The sequence below is a fragment of the Neovison vison genome, chromosome 12 (assembly GCF_020171115.1).
Source record: "Neovison vison isolate M4711 chromosome 12, ASM_NN_V1, whole genome shotgun sequence".
Lineage (NCBI taxonomy): Eukaryota > Metazoa > Chordata > Mammalia > Carnivora > Mustelidae > Neogale > Neogale vison.
Window position 1 is genome coordinate 65,926,550 of NC_058102.1, and position 26,568 is coordinate 65,953,117.

Below are 26,568 nucleotides of genomic sequence, written 5' to 3' on the forward strand. Positions count from 1 at the left end.
AAGAAAGATAAAAGGGGAAAATTCATGTCGGCTGTCAGGAGTTAAATAGATAATAGGAAACCACTTTATCAGGGATAATGGATGAGCCATATCTGATTGTATTGACAGTTGTTTCATACAGCTTCATTGTGATGTTTCTATTTTCTTTAAATTCCCTTCTCAAAGTTTCATAACAGGTTCTTTTAAATATTACCAGTCCAAATGCCTTGAACAACAGGTTTCCATGGCTCTTAGCCACCAAGGAGCCAAGTCTGTTGACAAACACCAGAAGTCAGAAATCTAACAATTACAGCACAGAGATCAGGGCACCTCTGTACTCTAAGGGAATCTCTCATTCTTTACCAGGACAGAAAAAGTTACTACCTTTTAAAGAAGAAAAATGACATTTGCTTTGAATTTTATGTTTGAATCATATTTTTTCAAGCTCTAAGTAAGACAAAGACATTAATTGTGTTCTATGTTCTTTCAAATATACTGCCTCACCAGGCTTTCGTATGGTGCTTCCCCAGGGTATTTCTACCATTGCCCCAATTTAGTTCTAAAAGAATGTAGTAGTCTCAAACATCATTACTCAAAATATCTGGTCAGTTGGATTCAGAGGCTCCACACACTAACTCCAGGCCAGGATGAGACTAGAACTAAAATGATTTCAAGGTGGAATGAGAAACAGTGTGAAAACTGGATATATATCCAAACCCTTTGAGAAGAGGGGTAGAAGATACAGGCCTACTCTACAATACTACATCGAAATGATTTGGGATGCAATCAAACTTTATTTTAAAAGAAACTCACCATCAAAAATAGGTTTGTGTTTCCAAAATAGTTTGGAAAAGGGACTTAGGGTTCAAGCTTCTCCAGAGGAGAATTTACATATGAACTTTCCCTAATTAACTCCTTACAGTTACTTTAGTGACAAAGATCTTGCTTCGGTATTTCGTGAGCCTTCACTATTAGAAGTGAAAAGAGCAAGTGTTTAAAACTCAAGGCAATTTTCAGATCGTGTGCTGTTAAATTGGTAGAGGGAGCAAGTATAGAGGTTTGGCTATGGGTTTGGGGAACAAGATCTCTAATTTTCCTTTCTCTCGATTTCTTTGCTCTGAGTCAACTTAATTCGTGGAGGAAACGAAGTAGTAAAACCAGAACGATATCTGACTTCTGTTAAAATAATTAAACAAGGGGCGCCTGGGTGGCTCAGTGGGCTAAAGCCTCTGCCTTCGGTTCGGGTCATGATCTCGGGGTCCTGGGATCCAGCCCCGCATCGGGCTCTCTGCTCCGCGGGGAGCCTGCTTCCCCCTCTCCCTCTGCCTGCCTCTCTGCCTACTTGTGATCTCTGTCAAATAAATAAATAAAATCTTTTAAAAAAAATAATTAAACAAGAGGCCATTAGACTGAGGTGGCTTTAATGCCTTCTTATCCTATACAAGCACACAAAACCTAAGCCTATAATGCCTCAAAGTTAAGAAATTGAAACCTAAGGACAACTAATCACAAAGACCAACTCGGCTTTTCCATATAATGCAACCATATAAGCTAGAGCTAATCAAATAATTTCCTGGCTTTGGTTCTGGTTTAGCACTGCCCAGTTCTAGTTTTGCTCAGATAAACTCTTAACATATTTAATATGCTTCCGTTCATCTCTTAACACTTCAAAGGGCAAATAGCATCCAACAAAATAAATAAAATGATCACTAATATTTATGCAGCACTTACCATGGTACGGACAAATATCCCATGGGTAATATATTTATTTTCTCATACAATCCTTGCAATAAGTCCAGGAGGTAACAAATGGCAACTCTCAGCCCGGAAGTTTAAGGGACTTATGCAAGTTGACACAGTTGTGTCTGACTATTGAAGGAGAAGGAGTGGGAATCTGAACCCGGGAACCCTGTCTCCAGAGCCTGTTTCCTTCTACAGGAAGCCGGTAAGATGACCTTGGCTCAGTCTTATCTAGGGTAGAGAGCATGCACCTTCTCCTCCACGTAGTATTTAGTTTGGAAATCAGGCAAGTTGCAATCATTTGGGAAGCCGAAATAAGGGGAGGCCTGAGGTGCTCAAAGGTGTACTAATTGACAATGTTGAGCAAAACTGGTCCAGGGAGAATATCATTGCTGTCATTGGCTGCTTAATTCCAAATTTCCACATCAACATTTGTCCAACATTCCACATCAACAATGGTCTTATTGGGCTTTAACCCACTGAGCCACCCAGGTGCCCCAACAATGGTCTTACTGGGTAGCCAGAAAGGCCTGTGACCTGAGTGAGTTCTGATCCTTCCATGAGACATCCTCCCCTCCCCACTAACATTATTATTCTAGAGCATTCCAAAAGCCCCTTCATCTAATTTTCCCACCAGGAAAATGAGATGCTAATTGTTTAGAGCATGATGTATCTAGAGGTATCCTATAACTGTAAACTTTGATCCATAATAACAATAACATCAGTAGCTAAGACACTTCATATCAAGCCTTCTGCTAAGGGCCTCACAAGTAGTATCTCATTTAACCCCATGATAATTCTGTGAGGCAGACATGATTATTACGAATGAGAGAGTGGAGGCTCAAAAAAGGTAAGTAACTTGCCTGAGAGATTTTATTTATAAAGTTAACTAATTACTTGTTAACTTACATTATTTTTATATCCCTTTGCTCAAAAAAGAATACAAAGCAATTCACTCACTTGCTGACCCTTCTGTTAATTTATATAACCACACGCCTTTCATACAAGACATTAATTCCATTTTGCAATTTTAATATACTATTAATAACTTTTAAAAACACTGTTTCAGTCTAATAAATCACTACTTTGGGATGTATATGATTTGACAATGTTCTATGGAGAAGCCAGCTGAAGCACAAAAGGAGGTGAAGTGTTTATAGAATGAAGGTCCCATTCCAATTCAATCCAATTCAATCTCATACCCAATGAGAATAGAACAGGCAGCCTTCTGCACTTTGGGGTTGATTATTTAAGCACTGCCCCTACCCCCCAGGCCCCACATCTATTGTTAGGCATGAGCTGGAATGAATAACCTTTGCTCTGAGTATGAAAATTAAATTTGTTTTTTAATTGACTTTTCCAGGCAAATTTAATAAAATGATCAAATACAATTGAAATATCGAATTCTTTCCCAGAGCTCTCAAGTTTCTTTCTGCTATAATCCATGTTTGAATCCCATATGAAAACCCTTAGCCTTTAAATCTGCACCATATGTGCCAAAGTGACACTTGGTCATGCACATACTCAGGGCAGAACTGAGTTTTGGAGACAGGGAACAACTGTCTCCATCTCTTCCCCCATATACCCTCCCCACCTCCAGCCCCACAGAAAGGTCAGCCATTCATGTCATGGAGTTGGAGTAAAAAAACACTTTCTTCATCCAAACATCTAAGTAACTTGCAACAATCATTTGGCTTGTACCTCATGGCCCAAAGTAAACCAATAAATCATTTTTAACCAACATAGAACATTGCAGACTCATTGATTCTACTTCACAGGAAATAAGTCATCGATTTCTTAGGATAAATGAATTCTGGTGAGCTACAGGGGAAACCAAGCCAAAGTGAAAATGAGGTCTCTCACTCCAACACTCATTTAGCTTGTCACTCCTACTATTAGCTTTAGCAACATCTGGGACTTCATTCATTGCTTATTTTTCTCTTACCTTCTCGTCCTATTTCTCTCACTTCTGATTTCCCCAGGACCAGAAGAAGATATGAATAAGAGCCGAGCAGGAAATATGGCTGAAAAATTTAAACCAGGTCTGAAGAGCTATGGAAGGGGCTCCCAGAATATCTCACGACCAGCAGCCTTTCATGCAAGGAGATTTAGGAGCTCAGGAAGAAAGGCTCACTGAACTATTATATCCTTGTGCCCGAGGCCCAGCTCACCGCAAGCTGGTATTGGAAGGTTCTGTGGGCTGGGCTTCCACGCACACCTGCAACCACCTGTGTGTTGTGAAATGCAGACGATGCCTTCTGTCCTAAAATGTTGCCACTGCAGGCCTTGTAAGCCAGAGTTTGAGAAACCTAACCTGGTAATCTCTTTGACAATCAGAAACTGAACATCATCTTGTAATTCATTTAATCACTATTCATCTGGGAAAAAAAAAAGACTATTAATGACTTCTTACGTATTAAGCACTGTGATAGGTGGTAGAAGCAGAAGGCACTGATATGAAGAAGGCTACAAAAGCTAGGGACTTCTATAAATACATGTCCATTCACTTCCCCCTCACCCATCCCCCAGTTTTACAAGTTTGCTTGGGGATATGGAAAGGGGTTTTATAGAGGCAGGAATGCACAGTGGTTCAGAGCAGCATCTCAAGGTCATGAAGTTTAAGTTCCAATCACAACCTTCATATATTTCAATTAAGTAACTTTGGATCAGTTTTGTAACTGCTATGTGATTCAGTTTCCCTGTCTGTAATCCTGGGATGATAAGAATAACAGTACTTCCCTCCGAAGGTTATAGCAAGGTTTAAAAGAATTAATTTACAGAGATGATTCAGGAGAGAGCCTGGCCAATAGCACAATGTAATTATTACAAATACTCCCATCATCCTCTCTGGCTGATCAGATTTCCTACATTTCATTTGGAACAAATTTTCAGTGTGTGTACAGTTCTTTTTCTTTCTTCTTCTTCTTTATTATTTTTTTTTAAGACTTTATTTATTTGAGAGAGGGGAAGGAGAAGTAGATTTCCCACTGAACAGGGAGCCCAATGCAGGACTCAATCCCCGGACCCTGAGACTATGACCTGAGTTGAAGGCAGATGCTTAACTGACTGAGCCACCCAGGTGCCCCACAGTGTGTACAGTTCTACTAAAAGATTTTGTTCTGATGAGGACAGTTGGTGTCACTCTAAACTAGCATTATGAATGTGTGTGCACAGTTCTTTTTCTTTCTTTCTTTTTTTTTTTTTAGACTTTATTTATTTGAGGGGGGAGAAGGAGAAGTAGACTTCCCACTGAGCAGCATGATGAATGACGATGGCACTTATTTTCAAGAGCTACTACGGTACCACTAGCATTCTAAATTAAGCCTTATTAGTGGATGAATCTAAACTCAGATATGTTATGGTGACAAAGAATCCCTACTTAACCAAACTTTAGTCAGACTCCTCTGAGCCGCCTTCTTGACCAGGTCTTGATCTTGACGTGCTGAACCCAGTTTTAGCAGAAAATCCTGCCAGACCAGTTTATTAAGAATCCTCCCCACTCTCGGTCCAATCAAACTCTTCTTCCTCCACCTTTGATTTCCAACCAAGTTTGATTCCTAATCCACCCCCACTTACTATCTAAATAAGTTCCTCGTTAAGTTGCCATCCTCTCCCTCCTCCTGTCTACCGGCTAGAAATCCCCACTCACTCCTATTTATGTGCGGAGTTGAATTCAATATCCCTCCCCAACAGCAACAGTCTTGGGTCCTATCCCAATAGTCTTGCATAAAGTCTTCCTTATCATTTTCCAGAAGTGCCAGGATAATTTATCTTTAACAACGGAAATAAGGAAATATGACTATTATTGAAATATGATTCAATCCCTACTCTACATACACCAGTGGGAAAAATATTAAATAGACTGGAAGAGTTTATGATGCTTGGAGACAGACTGCCTTACGACAGTAGCATGATGAAGGTGAAGAGGGGAAGATTATGAAAACAAGTATAGGTAACTTAGATTACTTCCCAGGAATCAACTGTAGATGTTTTTCCCATCTAAAATAAAAGATAATTACTTGTGTTAACCCTCAAACTGATTTTCTGATACTGCTGGTAATAAGTTATAACCTTTTTAGGCACATAGCAGCATGCCTGATGGCAGGATTAAATCGGGAAAAAAACTGGCTGCAAGTTAGATCATTTATCAAGAAATAAAGTGTCAAAAATAATTTGATACTTCAGAAAGAAAAAAAATCAATTTAACAGATGGGATTGAAAATATTAAATTTGAGCTCAAGTTGAATATATTCTGAAGAGAGGAAGGAATTGAAAAGTAGTTATGATAGTTGTATTTTTCTATGTGAACACAGTTTTCAAAATATATTAGTCTTCAGAAATCTTAAATTGGAGATGAGAAAGAGGTGAGAAGAAACATTGATGAGCAGAGAAAATAATGCATACTTACAGCAGTCATCATGAATGATTTTTTACGTTCCTAGAGGTAAATCATAATTTTCCTGAAGTACTTATAAATAGTAAAAAGTTTGATTTTAAGTTCAAATTTTAGATTTCTCCATCGTATCAAAGCCATCTATTAGAACAGCCTCTCATTTATGAGACTAAATTCTACCTCCCTTTAGTATTACTGCAAATTAAAAATCTTTCCCTAATACTCAAAAAAATATACCCCTAGGATTCCTATCACTGTCGCTTCATGGGAAGAAACCGTCTAAACCTCCCCCTGTATTCCCAGAAAAAGGTTTGATACTGTAATTTATCTATCTTTCATTAGCAAGAAAAAGCTAATAGAGAAGGGGCTGCATGGAGAAAGTGAGTGAGGCCTTTAAGGAAAAACTGCCAAGGCCACAGTCCATTAAGAATTCACCTTGATGTGGTCCATATATGCAATGGAATATTCCTCAGCCATCACAAAGGATGAGTACCCACCATTTGCATCAACATGGGTGGAACTGGAGGGAATTAGGCTAAGTGAAATAAGTTAATCAGAGAAAGACGATCATCATATAGTTTCACTCATATGTGGAACGTGAGGAATAGCGTGTAGGACCATAGCGGAAGGGAGGGAAAGCTGAATGGGGAGAAATCAGAGACAGAGATGAACCATGAGAGACTATGGACTCCAGAATACAAACTGAGGGTTTCAAAGGGGAGGGAGAGGAGGGGATGCAGTAGCCAGGTGATGGGTATTGAGGAGGGCACATGCTGTGATGAGCACTGGGTGTTATATGCAACTAATGAATCATTTAACATTACACCAAAAACTAATAATGTATTATACAGTGGCTAACTGAACATAATAATAATAATAAAAACAAAGAATTCACCTTGAATGTCAATGAAAAGCTCAGGTTCTAGCCCTGCTCTGTTTCTAATAAGCACTATAACTTACTGAGCTCAGTTTGCTCACGTGTAATGTGTATGGACGGTGATTTCTAAGTACCCCACTAGCTCTAAAACTCTTGATTTATAATGAGTAAGCACCATAGTAAGAGATTTGGTCCTAAACATTTCAGACTTCTAGGTTTTAAATCTAGCTTGAATGCTTCCTTTATTCATTCAATTTTTCAATCCCCCCAAAAGAAAAAAAAAGTTGTCTGCATCTAAATTATAAAAAACGCTAAGGCTTTTTGAGAAAGGGAAACAAATGATGCCATTATTCATCCCCAAAGTACTTTGAAAATGAGAGAGATGATATATGCACTATAAATATAATCATTTGCAAAATTACTCATTATGCAAATCATTTTTAAGGACTTAAATTGATCTAAATTTTAATTGTTCTTCCATTTTTTTCTTTCTACTCAGTTGCAATGTAATATTTTAAATCATTTTCAAGAAAAGATTTTCTCATATCCATGGTGTGAGGTAATTTATTGAACATTAGGTATTGTTCTAGGTGATGAAGCATGCAGCAAACTAAAAGACCCTGTTCTCATGAAGCATACCTTCCATCAGAATTGTCCTGTTTAATAGTATTAGTTCATGATTGGAGAAAAGTATGAAGAAGAAAATAAATACCACCTATGTTAGAATGTTTGAGGTCCCATTTTTTTCAAGCATTTTTTTTCCAAGAAAGATTGCAGCAATTTGCAGTCCCAATTACCAAGTAGTTTTATGTCACAAATACTTATTTAGAGTTTATTATGGGCCAGGTCCTGTTCCAAGTGATTTTATAAGATTAAGCCATGTAATTCTTATAGAAGCCCTAGGTAATAATAGTACCTACCTCAGATACAGAATTTTAAGTTGGTAGATTTTTATTTTCAACATTTTAAAGATATCATTCCATTATCTTCTGACTTATATTGTTGCAGAAAAGTCAGTCCTTCTTCTTACTGTAGTTTTCCTGAATGTAACTCCCCCCAACCCTTCCAGCTACTTTTAAGATTTTTCTCTTTATCTTTGTTTTATAGCATTTTCTAGGTGTCTAATTTTTTTTTTGTTGTTACATAAATTAACCCATTTATTATAGGCTAGCAATGTTTCGAACGAAGGCGCTTCTACTGGTCTTTCAACTCCTTCAGTCTTCTGATGGCAGACTTGACTGTGACAGCAGAAGTGGTGTTGTAGGTCCAGGTGCCACCAGCGACGGTTTTCATGCAGGAGCCACAATGCCAGATCCCCACAGCTCGTCTTTTCATCTTGGTTTTGCCACAGAAGGAGCAAGTGTACTTGGCGTGCTGGCTTATCTCAATCTTCTTCACCATCTTCCTGAGGGAGGCACCATAATGGGTCCCGTATTTGCCCACGATTCCGACCTTCTTGGTGCGTTTAGCCATGTCGCCTCAAACTAGGTCCGAGCCCCGAGAGCTCTAATTTTTTTTTAAAGATTTTATTTTTTATTTCACAGAGAGAGATCACAAGTAGGCAGAGAGACAGGCAGAGAGAGAGGAGGAAGCAGGCTCCCTGCCGAGCAGAGAGCCTGATGCGGGGCTCGATCCCAGGACCCCGAGATCATGACCTGAGCTGAAGGCAGAGGCTTAACCCACTGAGCCACCCAGGCACCCCTCTAATTTTTTTTTAATTGAGTTCCTTCTTGGTGTTCTGGCAACAAGTGAGGGCTGGACACAAATTTGGGGTCATGTGCATATGGAACAGAGTATAAATAGATAACTTTATCAAGTGACGGCAAAAGACGAAACAAGAGAAGATATAGCATCCTGAGTAACCCTAAGTATAAAGATGAAAAATGGGTCAGAGAAAGAACAGTGACAGTAGTAAAATAGAAACCAAGAGTAGAGGTCACAATCATGAAGAGGACCTATCAAGGATAGTAGTGAGCAGTGGTAAATGGAATAGGCAAGAATAAAGACTGGAAATGGGTCACCAGATATAGCAATTTTTTTTTTTTCTCAAGAGAACACATTTGTTTTGTTTTTAGGGCAGAAGTAGAAGTAGAAGCCAAATTTTTATGTATTTGCCTTATATTGTTTCAGGTGCAGACTCATATTTTTATTTTATCTTGAATGTATATTTCAAAAAGAATAAAATTTTTCTAAACATACTTTGGGAATTTCTAGCTACCATTTTTAAAAAGTGGTTAGCCAAATATTACTACTACAAACAAAGGACATGTCAACCACAGATATGGGTATATTTTCTATTCAGGTCAAGTGAAGTCTTGTTGATAGGTTCCCAGAGTTCTGGTAGAGCCAGGACACCCTCCCAACAAATAGAAGGATGATTTGGGAAGGACTGTATTGGCCAGTAAATTATATCCTTGACATTTTCTCTCCCTTCCTGGTGTCCACTTGTTTTCATTATCATACCTCCAAGGCTTCCGCCAATATCACCTAGGTTTTTTATCCTTTACTGTTTCCCAAGACCTGACAAGGCTGGTCCCATGCTCTCTAATTTTCTATCTCCTCTAATAGACTTTTGTCCTCATTCATCATTGCATTGCTTCTAGTAGGGAGAAATACTGAAAATAAATACCTGGCAATAGGAAAATCAAGAAATAAGCTTAGCCATGTAATGGAATACTATGAGGTTATTTTTAGACATACTTAATAATATGGAAAAAAGTCAATATACTAAGTGAAAAATATGTCTGATCTGCATTCTGGTTCATAAAATAAGGATATACTTGCAGAAATAATAGAATATTTGCAGCTGGATTTACCTGAAAATAACAAATGACCATGAGCAAAATGTCAAGTAGTTTGGGCTAGGGAGTCCCACATTAATCCAAAATAGACAATGATTTAAACAATATGTAGTACTGGGCTACCAAAGAGCTGTATATGAGTCACTCTTCATTTCTATGTTCTCTAAGTGGTTTATAGAGAATGTCATATCCCACTGCAAAGTTTGACTTCTCCATTAGATTTAAAAAAAAAAAAAAAAAGCACACTGGCATCTTTCCTTAGTTTAGTAGCTCTTCCGACAAAGACAAAATGGAAGCCCATTGAGTTGGTGCTCATTACCATTTATGGGCTGTACTCTTAGTTGATGAATGTGGTTTCATCTTATGCCACTAAAATAAAACCTCTGGAACATCTGTTTTAATGTTGTTTTAGAATTTCTGATTGAAATTTAGATGGAAAACTGAAGATATATTCACGTTTCATTTAAAAAAAAAAGCTAACACAAAACATTTCCTTATTAAGAGGACTATAATTAAATTAATTTGATAACAAGGCAACTAAGACAGCCAAAGCATTTCAAGTACAGAATTCAAGCTATTCAAATATTACTTGTGAAAAATTACTTATTTAAAAAAAGAACCTGAAACATTGATTTTTCCTGTATATAGAGGGTTCGTGTCTCTATGAAGACACTATCATACTTCGTTTTCCTCTAATTCATATAGTGCTTTATGAATATATCCCATTGGCCGTTTAATATCCCTGAGGGTCAAGGAGAAGAATTTTCTTCATTTAACACATAGAAAATCTAGCACAAGGGATCGACTCAATTATTTTAGAAGATTGAATAATTCATTTGGAAAATGGAAATAGAATGTAACTCACACTCTTTTCTCCTTTACATAAAAGTTATAGTTTTGGCTTGTTATATACATATAGGCACAAAACTGATCTCATAAGTCACCACATTATAATTATAACTACTAACAAAGGGCTCAACACAGCCTTTTTTTTTATTAGTGTCAAAATCCTGATATGTAGTCACCTATAAATATGCATATGCATACACATACATAATCTACTAAATTCATACACATACACTCTGTATTATATTAGCACCATTTTATAGATGGAGAGAACAGAGGGCTTAAATACTGTTCCGGAATATAAAGCAAGTCTTAGCTGAAGAACAAATACAAGTCAAGTATTTCTTTCTCAATGCTATTGTGTGTGTGCAGTGTGCAGAGGAAACAATTTGTAAACAAGATCTTTGCTGTCTGGATGATATGTGATGAATGGTAGGATTCTTGATTGGCTAGACAGTATTTATTCTCTGCCTGAATTTAACAAAACAAAGTACAATCAGTAAGTTTCCCTCCTTTGAATTAAAAAAAAAAACAACTGGGCAAGTTCAGGGGAATGCATGATTTTGTATTAGTCCATCTGTCTATCTGTCATTCATTCATTCATTCATTCATTCAATGACATGTCAACTCCTATTTTCTGCCAGGCCACTTATGGTACTTGATGATCAGGCCAGAGCTTATCATTATGCAGCTTACGTAGTGGGAAAGATGATTAAGGAATTTTAGTTAATTTCAGTGCAATATTACTGAACACAGTGATGATCCAACCCCAATGAATGTGATCTTAGGTTGCATTTAAGAACAGCATCTAGGGGGCGCCTGGGTGGCTCAGTCAGTTACAGATTGGAGTCTTGATTTCTGCTCAGGTCATGATCTCAGAATTGTGAGATGGAGTCCCGCAACAGGCTCTAGGCTAGGCATGCTTGCCTCAGATTCTTCCTCCCTCTCTCCCTCTGTCCCACCCTCCTCTCTAAAACAAACAAACAAACAAGCAAACAAACAAAAAACCCAGCATCTAGAATAATAGTGTATTTAATTCTAATCCGCACTATTTCGATTATAACCAGAGTTTGGATGTTCCATTCTAAAAACCATATGATAAACTGGAACACATTTCATGAAGCTGAACATAAAGGTTAAAACACTAAAAACTGTGTCATATGTGCAATAGTTGAAAGAACTTAAGGGCAAGTTTAGGGAACAAATTACTTACAGAGGACATGATAGCTGTCAAACATCGAAAGGACTGACACATAAAAAGAATTACATCTGTTCTTTCTTGTTTTAAGAAACTAAATGATAATAAGTGGTTGAAAGCTGTGGATAGGTATAGTTCCGTTTTATAAAAGAAATCATATTTTAATCATCAGACATGCTAAAGATAGAGTAGTTTGCCTCAGGAGTTAGCAGATGTATCCAAGCAGAGGCTGAAAAACTACTTTGCTGGTACATTGCTGGAGATCCATAATTATCTGATGGACGGCTGACCCGGGTGACCTTATTATTCCTTCCAAACATGAAAGTCTATTAATCCATGAAGCAAATTAGAGTGTATCAGGACAACAATTTCTTTAGTGTTTCAAACCGTTTGATTCTATCCAAAGATATACTTTCTGAATGATCTCAGTGTTGCTGCTCAGAGAAAGAACTTAAATTTATTCTATGCTCTGGTTTACGCTATCTTGTTGCATTCTTTGCAACAAGATATCGGCAAGGTATCGCAAGGTATCGGCAAGGCCATGCTCCCCCTCAAGATGCTGGGGGAGGGTCTGTTTCAGGCCTCTCTCCTAGCTCCTAGTAGAGACTTGGCTGGTGACAGCATAGTTCCAATCTTCATGTGGTTTTCTCCTTGTATGTTTGTCTCTGTTTCCAAATTTCCTTTTTTTTTTAAATAAGATTTTATTTATTTGAGAGAGTCTGAGTGTGTGGGGGGAGAGGGGGGAGGGAGAGAGAAGAGGAAGGAGAGAATCTCAAGTAGACTCCACACTGAGCATGAGCCCCATGTAGGGCTCAGTCCCATGACCCTGAGACCAGGACCAGAGGCAAGACCGAGAGTCAGACACTTGAACCAACTGAACCACCCAGCTGCCCCCAGATTTCCCTCTCTTTTTAAGGACAGCAGTCATGTTGGATTATGGGCCCACCCCTCTTCAGTATGACCTCCTCTTAACTAATTACATCTGCAATAACCTTATTTCCAAATATAGTCATATTCCAAGGCACTGGGTTAGGACTTCGACATGTGAATTTTGGAGGGACAAAATTCAGCTCACAATGCTTACACAGCACCATCTTTATCAAACTAACTTCCTAAAGCTATGATTAGGGAAGCTCCAAAGAAGTTGACCATCAGGTAAGTCACCATTACAGCTAGGAGTCCCTTGATTGTGATGGCCCAGCCAGTGCAATAGCCATGGAACCAGGGCCAGCTGCATATTAGACACATCACTTACCTCCTTACCTCCTCCTCCTTTTCTCTACAAGTTGCTATTACACACTTACATGACAATTGTTGTCAATGAAACACAATGATGTGTATCAACTTTGTAAATGTAAAGCACTTTGTAAAAGTCTGAGAAAGAGGCTAGAAGGAGCTTATCTAACTTTGCCTGGGTTGTTTAAAAATATCAGTAAGAAGAATGTGACTCAACAGAACCCAGATGAAAGATTAGTCACATGAAGGGCAGTCTAGTAAATGAAAACTTATATATGCATATATATGCATATATATCTCAGACTTGAAAGTAGTAAATCACTTTCCCTCCCCATATAAATGACAGCACTTTTATAAGAGTAAAATTCAAAAAATCAAATCTGGGCTAGCTAGCACACTTCTCTGACAATTTAGGATCAAAACAAACATTTAGTAAAAAGTCCAAGAAGCTGTGGAAGACTCAACCATTCCTATTGCCATCGCTAATGCATCCAGACTTGAACATTTTTTATTTGTATAACTAATAAAGTCAACTACTGCCAACTGGAGAGCTGGCCTATCATGACCGTAAGCTCTACCTGACCACAGGCGCCCCTGGCTTGAGGTAGCACAGGAGTCTAGGCTCGGAAATCAGTCCTGGGCTCCACTTATAAGTACCCGACTTTGGACAACTTTTTAAGGTTCTGTCTCCTTGTCTGTCTTATAGAAACACTTATCAGCTGTCTCACCCACAATAACAACTGCTATGATACTGGTGAGCTGAAGCAAGGGAAGTATATAAGAAATAAGAAGAAATTAAGTGGCTTATCAAGGTCACACTATGAGTGTCTATGAGTGAGTGTGGAGGGGACAGGGCTGAGTTTGAAATCAGCTCATTTGATTTTGAGCCCATTGTACTTTTGCTTATGTGTGTGTGTGTGTGTTGTGTGTGATTCCTTTCTTAGAGCTGAAAAGTCTTAATACAGTTTTTAACTAGTGGCAAGGAGGCTATTTCAATGCAAGACTGAATCCACTATTCACTTCCACCCAGCCTGTCTAGGGCCTAACTTCCAATTTTCGACCAGTAGGCCTGACTGGAATTCAGCAACAGGGAGGACTTCTTTCCAGAGTCTGAGGTGGCGAAATCACCGCTCCCACAGCGGATCCAAATGGCCTTCAGGAACCATGAAGACATACTTGTTCTAAAGGAAGGCCTCACTGTCTGAGCTGCACACGTTCAGCTCTACATGAGCCGGAGCCCTGCAAGCTCATCTGACTGTAAAATCAATACACCGATGACTGACCTAACCCCACCCCATCCATCAAACAAACAAACAAAAAGAGAAGACTTTAGAGGCACACACGTGTAAAGACAAAAGCAGTTCTAAAGGCAAAAATCTTTGCAGAAAGCACCGATTCCAGAGGAAAACATCTTGTCATTCATTAAACTATGTGGTCTCCAACGTTCCCTTTTAATTAGAAACATGATCCTTGGACTCTTCCAGTGGAATTGCTCTTTGATCGTCTCCTTTTTTGCCTGTGCAGGGCTCTGACCTTAGCTCAGGCCCAAATAACCTGCTGGCTCGACTTTTACAGCAGTCACCTAACTGGTCTGCCCGCTCACCCTGCTTTCCCTTGCAGAGTACTCTGTTCATCTTCTCTATATTAATCCACCTAGTGCTCCTAGTGCAGATTGCTTTTCCCACATTAGGTCCTATTAGTTTCTTGCATTTGCCACTGGAACATCCTCCCGTGATTTCGTTCCTGTTCCTCCCACTACTCGGAAATTAAATTCCCCTCATTAGTCCAATCTCATGTTTAAGATAAACACGCCAGTGCACACGATCATTTCCTTTTCAAAATGTGGACGGCAGCTGTTGTAAGTATCTCTCATTTTGGTAGTATTTATTCTCTAATTGGCTCATGTTTTATAATTTTGTTTCCAGAGTGATACCCGCCAAAAAAAAAAAAAAAAAAACAAAACCCTTTTGTCTTTCTTCTCTTGTGCAATCAGCTCCAGACCCGAGTTCTCAATAACGACCTCTGAAGAGCTGAAGATCAGACAAGTGCATTCCATCCTAGGAAAGTAACCATAATAAACCTTTTGGTAAAATCTTATTGTAGAAGTGTAAATGAAGAATGAAGAAGAAAACGAGTGTGAAACTTGTTTAGCTACATGTCACATCCTGTCAAGAAAGGCTACACAGAAAAAAGAACATGCTTTGACTCTTGGCCTCTGATAAGGCCTGTTTGTCCTGTTTCAATGGACTGAGTGGCAGGCTCAAGTCCCTGTGATACTGACATTTGGGCCCAAAACTTCCCCCTCTGGTCTGCAGCTGCTCAGTAATGAGTAGATGAGTGTGAACAGATGGCAGAAACCAGAGCATTCCGTGGAGTTCACCAAAAGTATCCAGAGTCTTCAAATTTCAATTTAGAGGAAGAAGCACAGGAAGAAGACTTCAGTTGCTTTCAAAGTGTGGTGGGTTGTTTGCCCCCACCACTCCCCGCCCCCGCCCCCCAGGTTGGGTTACTGCTTAACGCTCTTGCTCAGCCAGGAAATGCTAAGGTTCTAGCTCAGTAGGGAGGAAATACATTTGATGCTAAAACACAGATGTACTTGAAACAGTCTTTGTAAGTTCTTATATGAATAAGCAGAGTCTGATGGGTAATGTGCTGTGTTCCAGTTCTAAATTCAATGCAGTGGTGTGGAATCTACCTCCTTTGAGATCTGACAGACTTTTATCGCAAAGGATCTTAAGAAAGGCCCGCTGCAAGCTCCATTTCCTTCTAGCCAGGTGGACATCAGAAAAATTACCCATCTGTCCATCCTTCCCTCCATCCATCTAACCTCTCTCAGCCCAGTATCTGCAGTAATAGGATAGGAATTTTACTCAGGCCTACTCTTCAAACATGGAAAAAGAGAAAGAGACAGAGAGACAGCAAAATCAAGGGAGCAAGCAGATCGAAGCCATGGTGCAAGCATCCGAGAGATTCAGGAAGTACCAGAGCCGAGTCCCCTCATCCTGGGCGAAGGGAGGAGAGCTTTATCTGTGATACTTACCCTACAGGAGACACCAGCTTTGCTGTCTCAGTGGTTCCCCCTTCTGGCTATCACTCAAGGGAGTTCTTCTACACAAGTGGTTGTACTTTGGCATGAATCACCACACCTCCCCCCAGCCCCCACCCCCCCAGTAACAGTGGGAATCCTGTATCTGAGAGAATGAGGTATATAGTATTAGCACGTGTCTACACTTAATTTCTGTCAGACATAGGCTTTCAAGCAGGGGGTGGAAGTGGGAATGAGGAGTTATGAGCTAGAGAGGAATTCTGATATCCTTCTCCAGCTGTAAAAATCAGGTGTTATGGTTAAATATACCCCATGATCCCGACCCAAATATGTTTCCCAAATTCCTTGGCCTGGCACACGAGGCTATTCAAAAATCAGATGAAATCTGACTTTTCTGCCTTCTTGCTTTTTCTCCTCCTACATTCACTTTTTACTGGGCCCAAACAAGCTTTGTTTTTTAAACTTCTTTTCCTTCTCATGGCACCCCCACTCCTCTTTTCTGCCTGTGCAGGCATTTTTGGCATTCCTTAAGCCTCCCCAGATGGCCCTCCTGTCCAGGGGGGGTTGAGAACTGCTGGCCTATCCAAGGCCCAAATCAGATCCTGCTTTATCCATGATACCTGTCTGGGTTCTTCCGGGATCCAGGCCGGTCTGCCAATCCCACCTCAGCCACACTTTAGGTCAATCCTCTGGCCTATGCTAAGGGATTTCCTGTCATTTCACATCATGGTTATTAGCGCTTTCACTGTTCTTTCCCTTCCTTAAATGTCTGTGTATCTTCATCCCCCAACTAGAGGTGGAAACAGAGTGGAATCCCGCTGTGACTTCCATTTAGTGAGGGGTCAGTAAGTATTTTTGATTGCCTGAAAGGGGTCAAAGGGACTGAAGCAGAGCCAAACACAATTTTATCCATGACATCCCGAGCTTAGTGGGAAAGACGCATACCCTGCAGGGTTGTGGGTATAGCTGTCAGGGTCTGCGTCCTTGTGTCAAGTGGAATACAAGCCAAGGTCTAGGAAATTTGGCACAGTTTCTCAATCAGTCTCAAATTGGATGAGGCAAGAATCTGTGTTAGGTAAATCTGGGTGTCACTTCTAGTATATACCTTAGTTGTTCTGAGTCCTGAACTTTGTAGGAACATTGCAACAATCTGAGAGAGTTCAAGTGAGGTATGAATGTCACTGTCTTCTGAGACTCAAAACCTGATGAAAGATAAGTGCTAGGTCCCACTGTAAACAAAGGTGACAATTGCCAGACCTTTTGGTGATTTGGACCCTGTTCTCCAGAAAAAAAGGCAGACAAACCAGTGGTGCAAGACCATTCTAATTGGATGAGGATGTGTTCTCGTGGAACACACTTGGAGCAGAGCCAAGTGTTAGAGAGTATATCTGAGGGAAGTACCTTTTAAGAAAGGGCATCTTTGTTATACTTCTACTTCTGGGAAATGTAATCATTAAAGACACAGTCTCTAGGCTCTCATCAGGACAGAAGAAATTGATTTAAAAAAAATATCTTTTCATAATGGGCAGCTGGTAGCCACAAGTCAGAAAAAATAAAATACAGTCTTCTTTAAAGACAAATGAAAGTAAAAATCAATAATCTCTAGACCACGAATTCCCTGCTTATACCTTCCTTCGATGCTCAGCTACAGGACATAGTAGCTATATCCTAGAGAATGAGGCTTCTGAGAATGCCACTGGTCTCTGAGAGCCTTTCAAGCTCTAAGGATGCCTTTGTTCTTCCCTTTATGTGAAATTCTTTGAGTTTGGCCAGTACCATGATTTCATTCATATTTAAAAGATCATCTGTAGCTTTTTCTCCATTTCACTGGTCTCTGTTTCTTCAGAGCCTGCCCTGCACTGACTGTTCTTTTGCTACATACTTACCAAAACAGCAAGAGCTCAAATATCACATAGGTTCTTTCTCTCTTTTCTCCTTCCTTCCTTCCTACCTTCCTCCCTTTCTTTCTTCTTTCTCCTTCCTTTCTTCCTCCCTCCCTCTCCCTCCCTCTTTCTTTCTTTCCCGTTCCCCCCTTCCTCCCTTCCCTCCTTCCTTCCTTCCCTCCCTCCCTTTTCCCATTTAATCATTCAACAAACACTGTGAAATGGAAATTTTGTGCTTTCAGATTAGCAGAACAGAGTCAGAGAGCAAAGGTTTGTATAACATATCAGTACACTGAAAATTTCCAGGCCTGTTCTTTGCTGAGACCAGAGAAAATAAACATTTTATTCCTGTTTGACAGATCTTTCTCTCTACAACCCCCAAAAATCTCTGCAATGATTCAGGTGTGGTAGGGACCTGATGAACAATTTTCCGAACACAATAAAATGCATGAACTTCTGCTACATGCCCACTCACAGGTACATGGGGTGATGTTTATAGACTGAAAGGAATGAATGAATACTTCCAAATGAGAGGTTTCACTATATAACAATAATTCGATGGAAAGCCTCAAAGGTCTCCATGAAAGCAACAATGTAATATTTAACAATATTACAAAGAATCATCAGGTGATTCTGTCAAGAAAAATATACCTTGTCCAAGCCTGTGGCAGCTGTGTAGGTACATGATGTCAGGGCCTTTGTATAGGCTGACCCTCTGTGGGGAACACATTTCACAAAGTTAGTTCCTGCTCTATCTATCAGGCTTCAGATTAAATGCCACAAACCCAGAGAAGCCCTCCTGAACGCCCTATGTATTGTAAATGAGTCTTTGTCCTTGCTTCTCTCAGATTCATGTTAATTTCCTTCATAAAAGGAATGTACGGCATTTTAAATTGTGTTATCTTGTATGTTCTTTTGGCAGCCGTTCCATGAGAACATCAGGTCAACAAAGACAGGGTCCATGTCTCCACAATCTTTCCAGTAGAGGCCTAGTGCTGACTTAGCGCAGACCCTTAAGAAAAAAGCTAATGATCTGTACTTATATGAAGAACAAATTTAGTTCTTCTTAAGACACAGATCTGTTTCTCATTTGCTGCTATGCCCAAGAAACAAGTTGCTGTCAGTTGACTGTGGTATTTGTCCAGTTACGGATTATGAAATCAGGTTGGGTCTTAGCCCTCTAAATCCTACTGAAAGATTACATTTTACCTCTGACATATTGTCTAACTCAAAGTCTTCTGCTGGTTGTAAGGTGCTGGTGGTGATCAAGGCCCCACCCGTTTACAGCCTTCATTCCTGCACTAACACACACATACACACATAGTTTTCATGCAGACCAAACAAGATTGTGGGAAATAGTCTTTAATAACCTCAGAGATGGATGGCCATACAACTGCCATGGCTTTCAAGATTTCCTTGACGCCCAAGTAGAAGTATGTAGACACCTCCCACTAATTTATACTGGGAACTTCACTCTTGGGGGTTCTCCAGTGGAAACCTAAGGACCAAGGAATCCTCTCTATTTATTCTCTGCAAAGAAGGGTAGATGTGCAGCATGAATTGCTTTCCTGCAAAAATGATAACGGAAAAATAATTATATGATGGTGGGAGAGTTACTATATTTTCATTTATTTTTTTGTGGCTTAAGGAGAAGAGTCCTTGCTTATTATAATGTCACACAAAACAAAGACCACAGCTTTAAGTAAAAAATTTAGCAAAATTTTAGAAAGTGCTTCTCTTCTCTGTAGAATATGATACATCAAGTATCTGTTGTTTCTTCAGAAGTCATCTGTAAAACGAATTACAAAATCACTTGTATTACCTTGTCTCCATGAATTTTCAGGTTTGAATGGACAATTTAACCAGAAGAGCTTAATCTTCTGGAAAAATATTACTGAGATTTCTTTCTTGTTTCTCAGACTTTCCATGAAGATATAGGTAGAATGGATTTGGGACTATTGCTTTACAAGAATGTTACTTGAATGCCAGAATCTGTTTTTTGTTGGTAAGGAAATGAATGAATCTCTCAGTAAGTTCTTAAAAGAGTGTGAGTACCTGACTACCAACATGTTCATCATTTAAATAAATATTCATTTGGTAATACGAATAGTTCCTTGAAAGGTCTAGAAGGTTCTGCCATTATCTTTTGAGTATACCCCAGGACATATCTATATTTTACTTGGAAAAATAAAAATGTAATCATTGTATGGGGATTTCTGTGAGCCACTAAATAGCAGACTTTGGACCAGATAGGTGTGACTTTGCATTTTGATTCTACCACTTGTCCTCTCTTAACCTTATTTTCCTCATTTGTAAAATGGCAATGATAACATAGGATTACTGGAGATTAGTTAAGATAGTAAGCACAAAATATTTAGAATACTTATAGATGCTGATTGGAAATATGTTATTGTTAGATCAAATAAAAAAGAAGCAAAAAGGAGCATCTGGGTGGCTCAGTCAGTCAAGCATCTGCTTTCGGATCAGATCATGATCCTGGAGTCCTAAGATTGAACCCCACATTGGGCTCCCTGCTCGGCTGGGAGCCTGCTTCTCCTTCTCCCTGCTTATGCTCTCTAATAAATAACATCTTTAAAAAAGAGCAAAAACCCACAATTCTATGTAGTATAACATAATTTGTGAATTCTTGCTGACAGACTTATTTCCTCAAAGTAATCATCAGAAATGGAGAACCAACAGGAATAATCAACACTATTTTGGGGTCATGCTCTCCCAACAGAACTTTCTATGATAGGGAAATGTTCTATAACTGTGCTGTCCAATATGGTAGCCACTATAGCTACATGTGGCTACTATACCCCTGAAATGTGGTTGGTATGGCTCAAGAATGGAGCTTTAGTGTAATTTAAAATAATTAAATTTTAATTTTACATATCCAGATGTTGCTACTGTGTTGGACAGTGCTGTTCCAGTGAAATAAGGAGCTCAGGTTAGACCTATATATATCAAGATCAGCATTCACAGTTAAGAAGATGAATGACAGCATTATACATGTAACTTATGACTCACCAATTTATCTTATCACAAATCTCACTGTTATATACATTAGAAAGTGAAGTCCTTTTCTTTGATGAGTCTACTTCTTTTTTTTTTTTTAAGATTTTATTTATTTATTTGACAGAGAGAGATCACAAGTAGGCAGAGAGGCAGGCAAAGAGAGAGAGAGGAGGAAGCAGTCTCCCCGCTGAGCAGAGAGCCCGATGCGGGACTCGATTCCAGGACCCTGAGATCATGACCTGAGCAGAAGGCAGCGGCTTAACCCACTGAGCCACCCAGGCGCCCCTGATGAGTCTACTTCTTGACCTCTCTCTACACCCTTCACTCTTATGTTAGATGAAGAAGGCAGAAATCTCATTTGAGTTAAGAGGGGCCAGCTGATTTGATATGACTGTCTAAAATGGGCCTGATAAAATTTTCCTTATCCAAAAAGATGAGAGTGAATATTAGGAAGACCCCACTCTCCCTTTTATCCCTTGTTCAGAAGGTCTCTGTATTCTAATATAAATGTATGCTCACATGTGCATCTGAAGGGCCATTGATGTCTCTAAGAATTGTGACTGAAATGATACGTTTTTTTAAAGCCCTAACAGGAAACCGGGTGTGCTGGGTCAGCGGGTGATGTATATAACCAAAGGAATGAGGGGGCAGCAAAATGTATCAAGATGCAAAATAGAAGAGAAAGTCTTAAAGCAAAAGTAAGACAGAAAGATAATGGGTAGAGAGTCAAATGGTAATAAGGGTGGAAGCAGAACTGCCGCTGGGGTCAAAGCCCCTGTGAGCGGCAGGAGAAGGAGAGCATCCCAGCTTCGGGCAGGGAGGAGCCCCGAGCTGAGCTCTAGTCTGAGACCACTTCCCCTAAGACCAACTGGCAATTTGTGGACAACTTTCAGACCCCATATCTCTGACTCCTGAATCACTGTGGATGGGGTGGTGTTGACCTTTCTTCTGCCTTGAGGAACTCTGTTCCTATAGTTTCTAGTACCACTTGATGTCTTCTTATCTGCTTGGTGGTAGCTTCATGAGCCTCACAACTGACATTTTACTGCTCGGCTCCACAGGGCACCATACACAATGTAGACCTCATAAATGTGTCAACAGATGACAACAACTCTGGATGAAGGCGGTAAAGCTGTTCTCTAATTCACACAAAGGCATCCTATGGCCTAGACATTCCCTAATTTGGCCCCAAGGAAGGCAATAATACTTCCCTTAGGTGTCACCCTGGGCCCTTTGTTGTTTCGTTTTGTTTTGTTTTGTTTTCTTTCTTTCTTAGATTTTATTTATTTAAGAGAGAGCAAGAGTGAGAGCACAAGAAGGGGGGACAGGCAGAGGGATAGCAGACTCCCCACTGAGCAGGGAGCCCAGTGGGGGACTCAATTCCAGGACCCTGGGATCATGACCTGAGCTGAAAGCAGGTGCTTAACCAACTGAGCCACCCAGGCGCCCATCTTTGTTGTTTTCATTTTTAATTAGCTACTGATAACCTTCTTCATACACATTGTTTCAACCACCACTTACATGCCATCTATATGGTTCTTGCATCATTTTATTACCCAAAGCCCAGATTTCTCTCCTGAGCCCTAGATTCATATCTAATTGGGTTTTAAACAGTTCTATTCCGATGTTTCAGTGGCATCAAAAACACAGCATATTAAAGGAATTGATCCCCAATCCCAATTAACACCACTACCATCCACCTGGTAACTCAAGCCAGCATGTGATAAGTATCTCTAACTCACTCACTCCCCACATAACTTCAATCTATGAATCCTAGAGATTCTGCCACAATTAACCCCTTCTGTGTACATGCCTGTTACCTCCTTGCTGCAGCTGCTTGGGACCTCTCCACACTCCCCTCTAGCAGTCGCCATCTTTCCTTCAATGTGGTCCATTGCACCCCCCACCCACATAGCCTCCAGTGGGATCTTTCTAAATTGCATATATTATTATGTCATCTCTTGCTAAAGCTACTTCAGTTTTCATGCCTTGTTAATATCCGTCATGATAAAGTCTGAATTCCCAATAGTGGCATACAAGGTATACATGAGCTGGTCCCTGCGTGTTTTTCCATTTTCAACCTCTACCTCTCTAAATATATGCCTGCGCTTGAGCACGTGCGCTTGAGCCACGTGCACTACATTTGGCTTTCTTACTAGACACAGGGTAATCCTCAGACTGGTTAGTGGCTCTTCCTAGAACTCTAGTGGTCTTTACCAGGGCACATTGCAAGAGTTTCCAAATCTACCTTTCTCTTTAGACTTTAAGTACCTTGAGAACAGGAATATGGCTTTATCTTTACATCTCTAGCACCTGCCTACCATCTTCTACTTTAGGATAAATATTTGGCAAGTAGATGGATGAATGCATAGGTCAAAAAGAAAGAAAGGAGAGGAAATTAATGAACTTGAAACACTTCTGGAATTTCAGGAAAAGTGAGGAGTGTGAAGAGCTGGGGTAGGAAAGAAAATAGTGACTGTGATGCAGAAAGGATCTTTAGATTAAAAAATCACGCTGCTTTTTCTACCTTCATAGATGGAAGTGTAGTATTGAGAGCATCATGTTTCATGGAGACACCTAATGTTTTTATGCTTCAGTTTTTTAAAATTTTAATTTACAAAAGAAAAAGCATTAAAAGATTAATACTCTAAAGTCTTTGTCCTTCATGACAAAGTTGTGGAAATTAGTGATAAACCTTAAAAGCCTCAAAATATTTCAATATAAAAGAATAATGGGAGAGGATATAAATTGCCTTTATATAAAATTATTTCAAAACAGTAAGCACAAAAAGAAGCTCTCCAGGGATATTTTCCCTTTCCCTTCTATTCTTTTGTTGTTGTTTTTAAAAAAAAGTTTGTTATTTTGAAAGTACACAGCTGTTCACAGCTATAAATGAGTTGGCAATGTCACATTGATTTGAAGTACATTTAATGTCACCATTAAGCTATATCAATTATTTCATGTATGTACAGACGAGGGAGATGAATTTTGGTTCATAAAAATTGCCTTGCATTAAGTCTGAGATTTTGTTTTGTTTTGAATTGAAATATCTGGGGTATGTCTGTTTGGTGGGCTGCCACTATTAAAAGAGCCTGTGACAGAGGACAACGCTTCCCAAATGAACACCTGTAGAGTTTTCCAAGACAACAACTCTCCATTTCATTAGTTTGGGTATCATTAAACTACAAGGCTGGAAGCTGCATTTCATAGTTTCAAACATAGGCATTCTGAAAATACAGTTATTAAAAAAAACAACTCATTTCTTTTGATGGCTGCATAGTATTCCATTGTGTATATATACCACATCTTCTTTATCCATTCATCTGTTGATGGACATCTAGGTTCTTTCCATAGTTTGGCTATTGTGGACATTGCTGCTATAAACATTTGGGTGCACGTGCCCCTTTGGATCACTACGTTTGTATCTTTAGGGTAAATACCCAGTAGTGCAATTGCTGGGTCATAGGGCAGTTCTATTTTCAACATTTTGAGGAACCTCCATGCTGTTTTCCAGAGTGAAAGAAACGAAATCTTGCCATTTGCGACAACATGGATGGAACTAGAGCATATCATGCTTAGCAAAATAAGTCAAGCGGAGAAAGACAACTATCATATGATCTCCCTGATATGAGGAAGTGGTGATGCAACATGGGAGCTTAAGTGGGTAGGAGAAGAATCCATGAAACAAGATGGGATAGGGAGGGAGACAAACCATAAGTGACTCTTAATCTCACGAAACAAACTGTGGGTTGCTGGGGGGAGGGGGGTTGAGAGAAGGGGGGTAGGGTTATGGACATTGGGGAGGGTATGTGCTTTTGGGTAAATTGGAAGGGGAGGTGAACCATGAGAGACTATGGACTCTGAAAAACAATCTGAGGGGTTTGAAGTGGCGGGGGGGTGGGAGGTTGGGGTACCAGGTGGTGGGTATTATAGAGGGCACAGCTTGCATGGAGCACTGGGTGTGGTGAAAAAATAATGAATACTGTTTTTCTGAAAATAAATAAATTGGAAAAAAAAAACAAAACAACTCAGCTCTTTATGCCAGAGGGGAGGGGGGGTGGGGGATGGGTGAAACAGGTAAAGAGCATCAAGAGTGCACTTGCTGCGATGAGCACTGGGTGGCGGACAGAACTGCCGAATCACTGCATTGCACACCTGAAACCAGCAACACTACAGGTGAAACTAGAATTTTAAAAATTAAACAGAAACTTTTCATTTTAAAAGCTTACAGAGTCCATGTTTTCTTTCATTTGCATCTTCCTCTACAGCGTCAGACAGTCGGGAGGTGCTCAGTGAATACTTGAGCAAATCATTGACTCTAGGCCTCGGTTCACTCATCAGTGAATGAGACTAAGAACTGCATCATAGCGTTGTTGGAGAATTGAGTAAGATAGCGCTTTGTACTCTGACTGGTACACGGTAACCATTCAATCCAAGACTGTTAGTATTGCTTGCATATCTGATCCTTGTAAGCCCGGTTACAGGGTCTTTGGATCTTCAACATGTTCGCAGAAACGCAAAACTACACATTTTATATTTCAGTTTCAAAAACAGGTTAAGAGTTCAGTAACAAAATACAAAGACAGGTTTAGAGACACACTGGAAACTGTAAATGAATACAGCCAGGCAACTAAGAGAAACAGCTCCAGCAAGGGACAAATAGCTTATGAAATAAGTTCTTGCTCTTTGGAATGATTTTTGTCACAAAGCATTTAGTTATTACTGAATAACCTGATGTACCTTATAGGTCAAATGTTGCTTCATCTGAATTTTCTCTCCAGCAAGGACTTTCAGCAATTCTGCCTGAGGCCTAAGACTCCAAACAGATCAAGAACCATTGCTCTAAAAATAACAAGACAGGAAACAATGAATACTGGCGAGGATGCAGAGAAAGGAGAACTCTTACAGTTGATGGGAATGTGAGCTTGTGCAGCCACTCTGGAAATAGTGTGGAGGTTCCTCAGAGAGTTAAAAATAGAGCTACCCTACAACCCAAAAATTGTACTACTTAGTATTTATCCCAAAGACACAGATGTAGCAAAACAAATGCACCCCAATGTTCATAGCAGCAATGTCTGCAAGTTAAAATATGGAAAGAGCTCAGATGTCCATCAACAGATGAGTGGATAAAGAAGATGTGACTCATATGTAAAATGGAATATTACTCACCCATCAGAAAGGGTGAACAGCTACCACTTACATCAGCATGGATAGAACTGGAGGGGATTACGCTGAGTGAAAATAGTCAATCAGAGAAAGACAATTATCATATGGTTTCACTCATATGTGGAATATAAGAAATAGGGCAGAGAATCATTAGGGAAGGGAAGGAAAACTGAATGGGAAGAAATCAGAAAGGGAGACAAACCATGAGAGACTCTTAAATCTAGGAAACAAACTGAGGGTCCCTGAAGGGGAGGGTGTCAGGGGGATGGGGGTAACTGGGAGATAGGCATTATGGAGCGCACATGATGTGACGAGTACTGGATGTTATATGCAACCAATGAATTATTGAACACTACATCTGAAACTAATGATGTACTCTATATTG

General features: G+C 39.7%; 2 protein-coding genes across 3 annotated transcripts in view; both read right to left on the reverse strand.

Moving 5' to 3' along the window:
- FAR2 (fatty acyl-CoA reductase 2) overlaps window positions 1-26,568 on the reverse strand; it is a 140,845-nt gene that overhangs the window by 78,909 nt on the left and 35,368 nt on the right. Inside the window, exon 1 of one of the 2 annotated variants that reach the window (XM_044228286.1) lies at window positions 3,665-3,862. The exons of the other annotated variant lie outside the window; for it this stretch is intronic. The gene's annotated coding sequence lies outside the window, so the exon portion shown is untranslated. Of the gene's footprint in view, window positions 1-3,664; window positions 3,863-26,568 lie in introns of those variants that run through there. 2 annotated transcript variants of the gene reach the window in all.
- Window positions 8,126-8,510, reverse strand: LOC122892121 (60S ribosomal protein L37a-like). The gene has a single exon (XM_044228289.1). It carries the CDS (start codon window positions 8,460-8,462, stop codon window positions 8,184-8,186), a length of 279 nt encoding a protein of 92 aa, XP_044084224.1. The 5' UTR covers window positions 8,463-8,510; the 3' UTR covers window positions 8,126-8,183.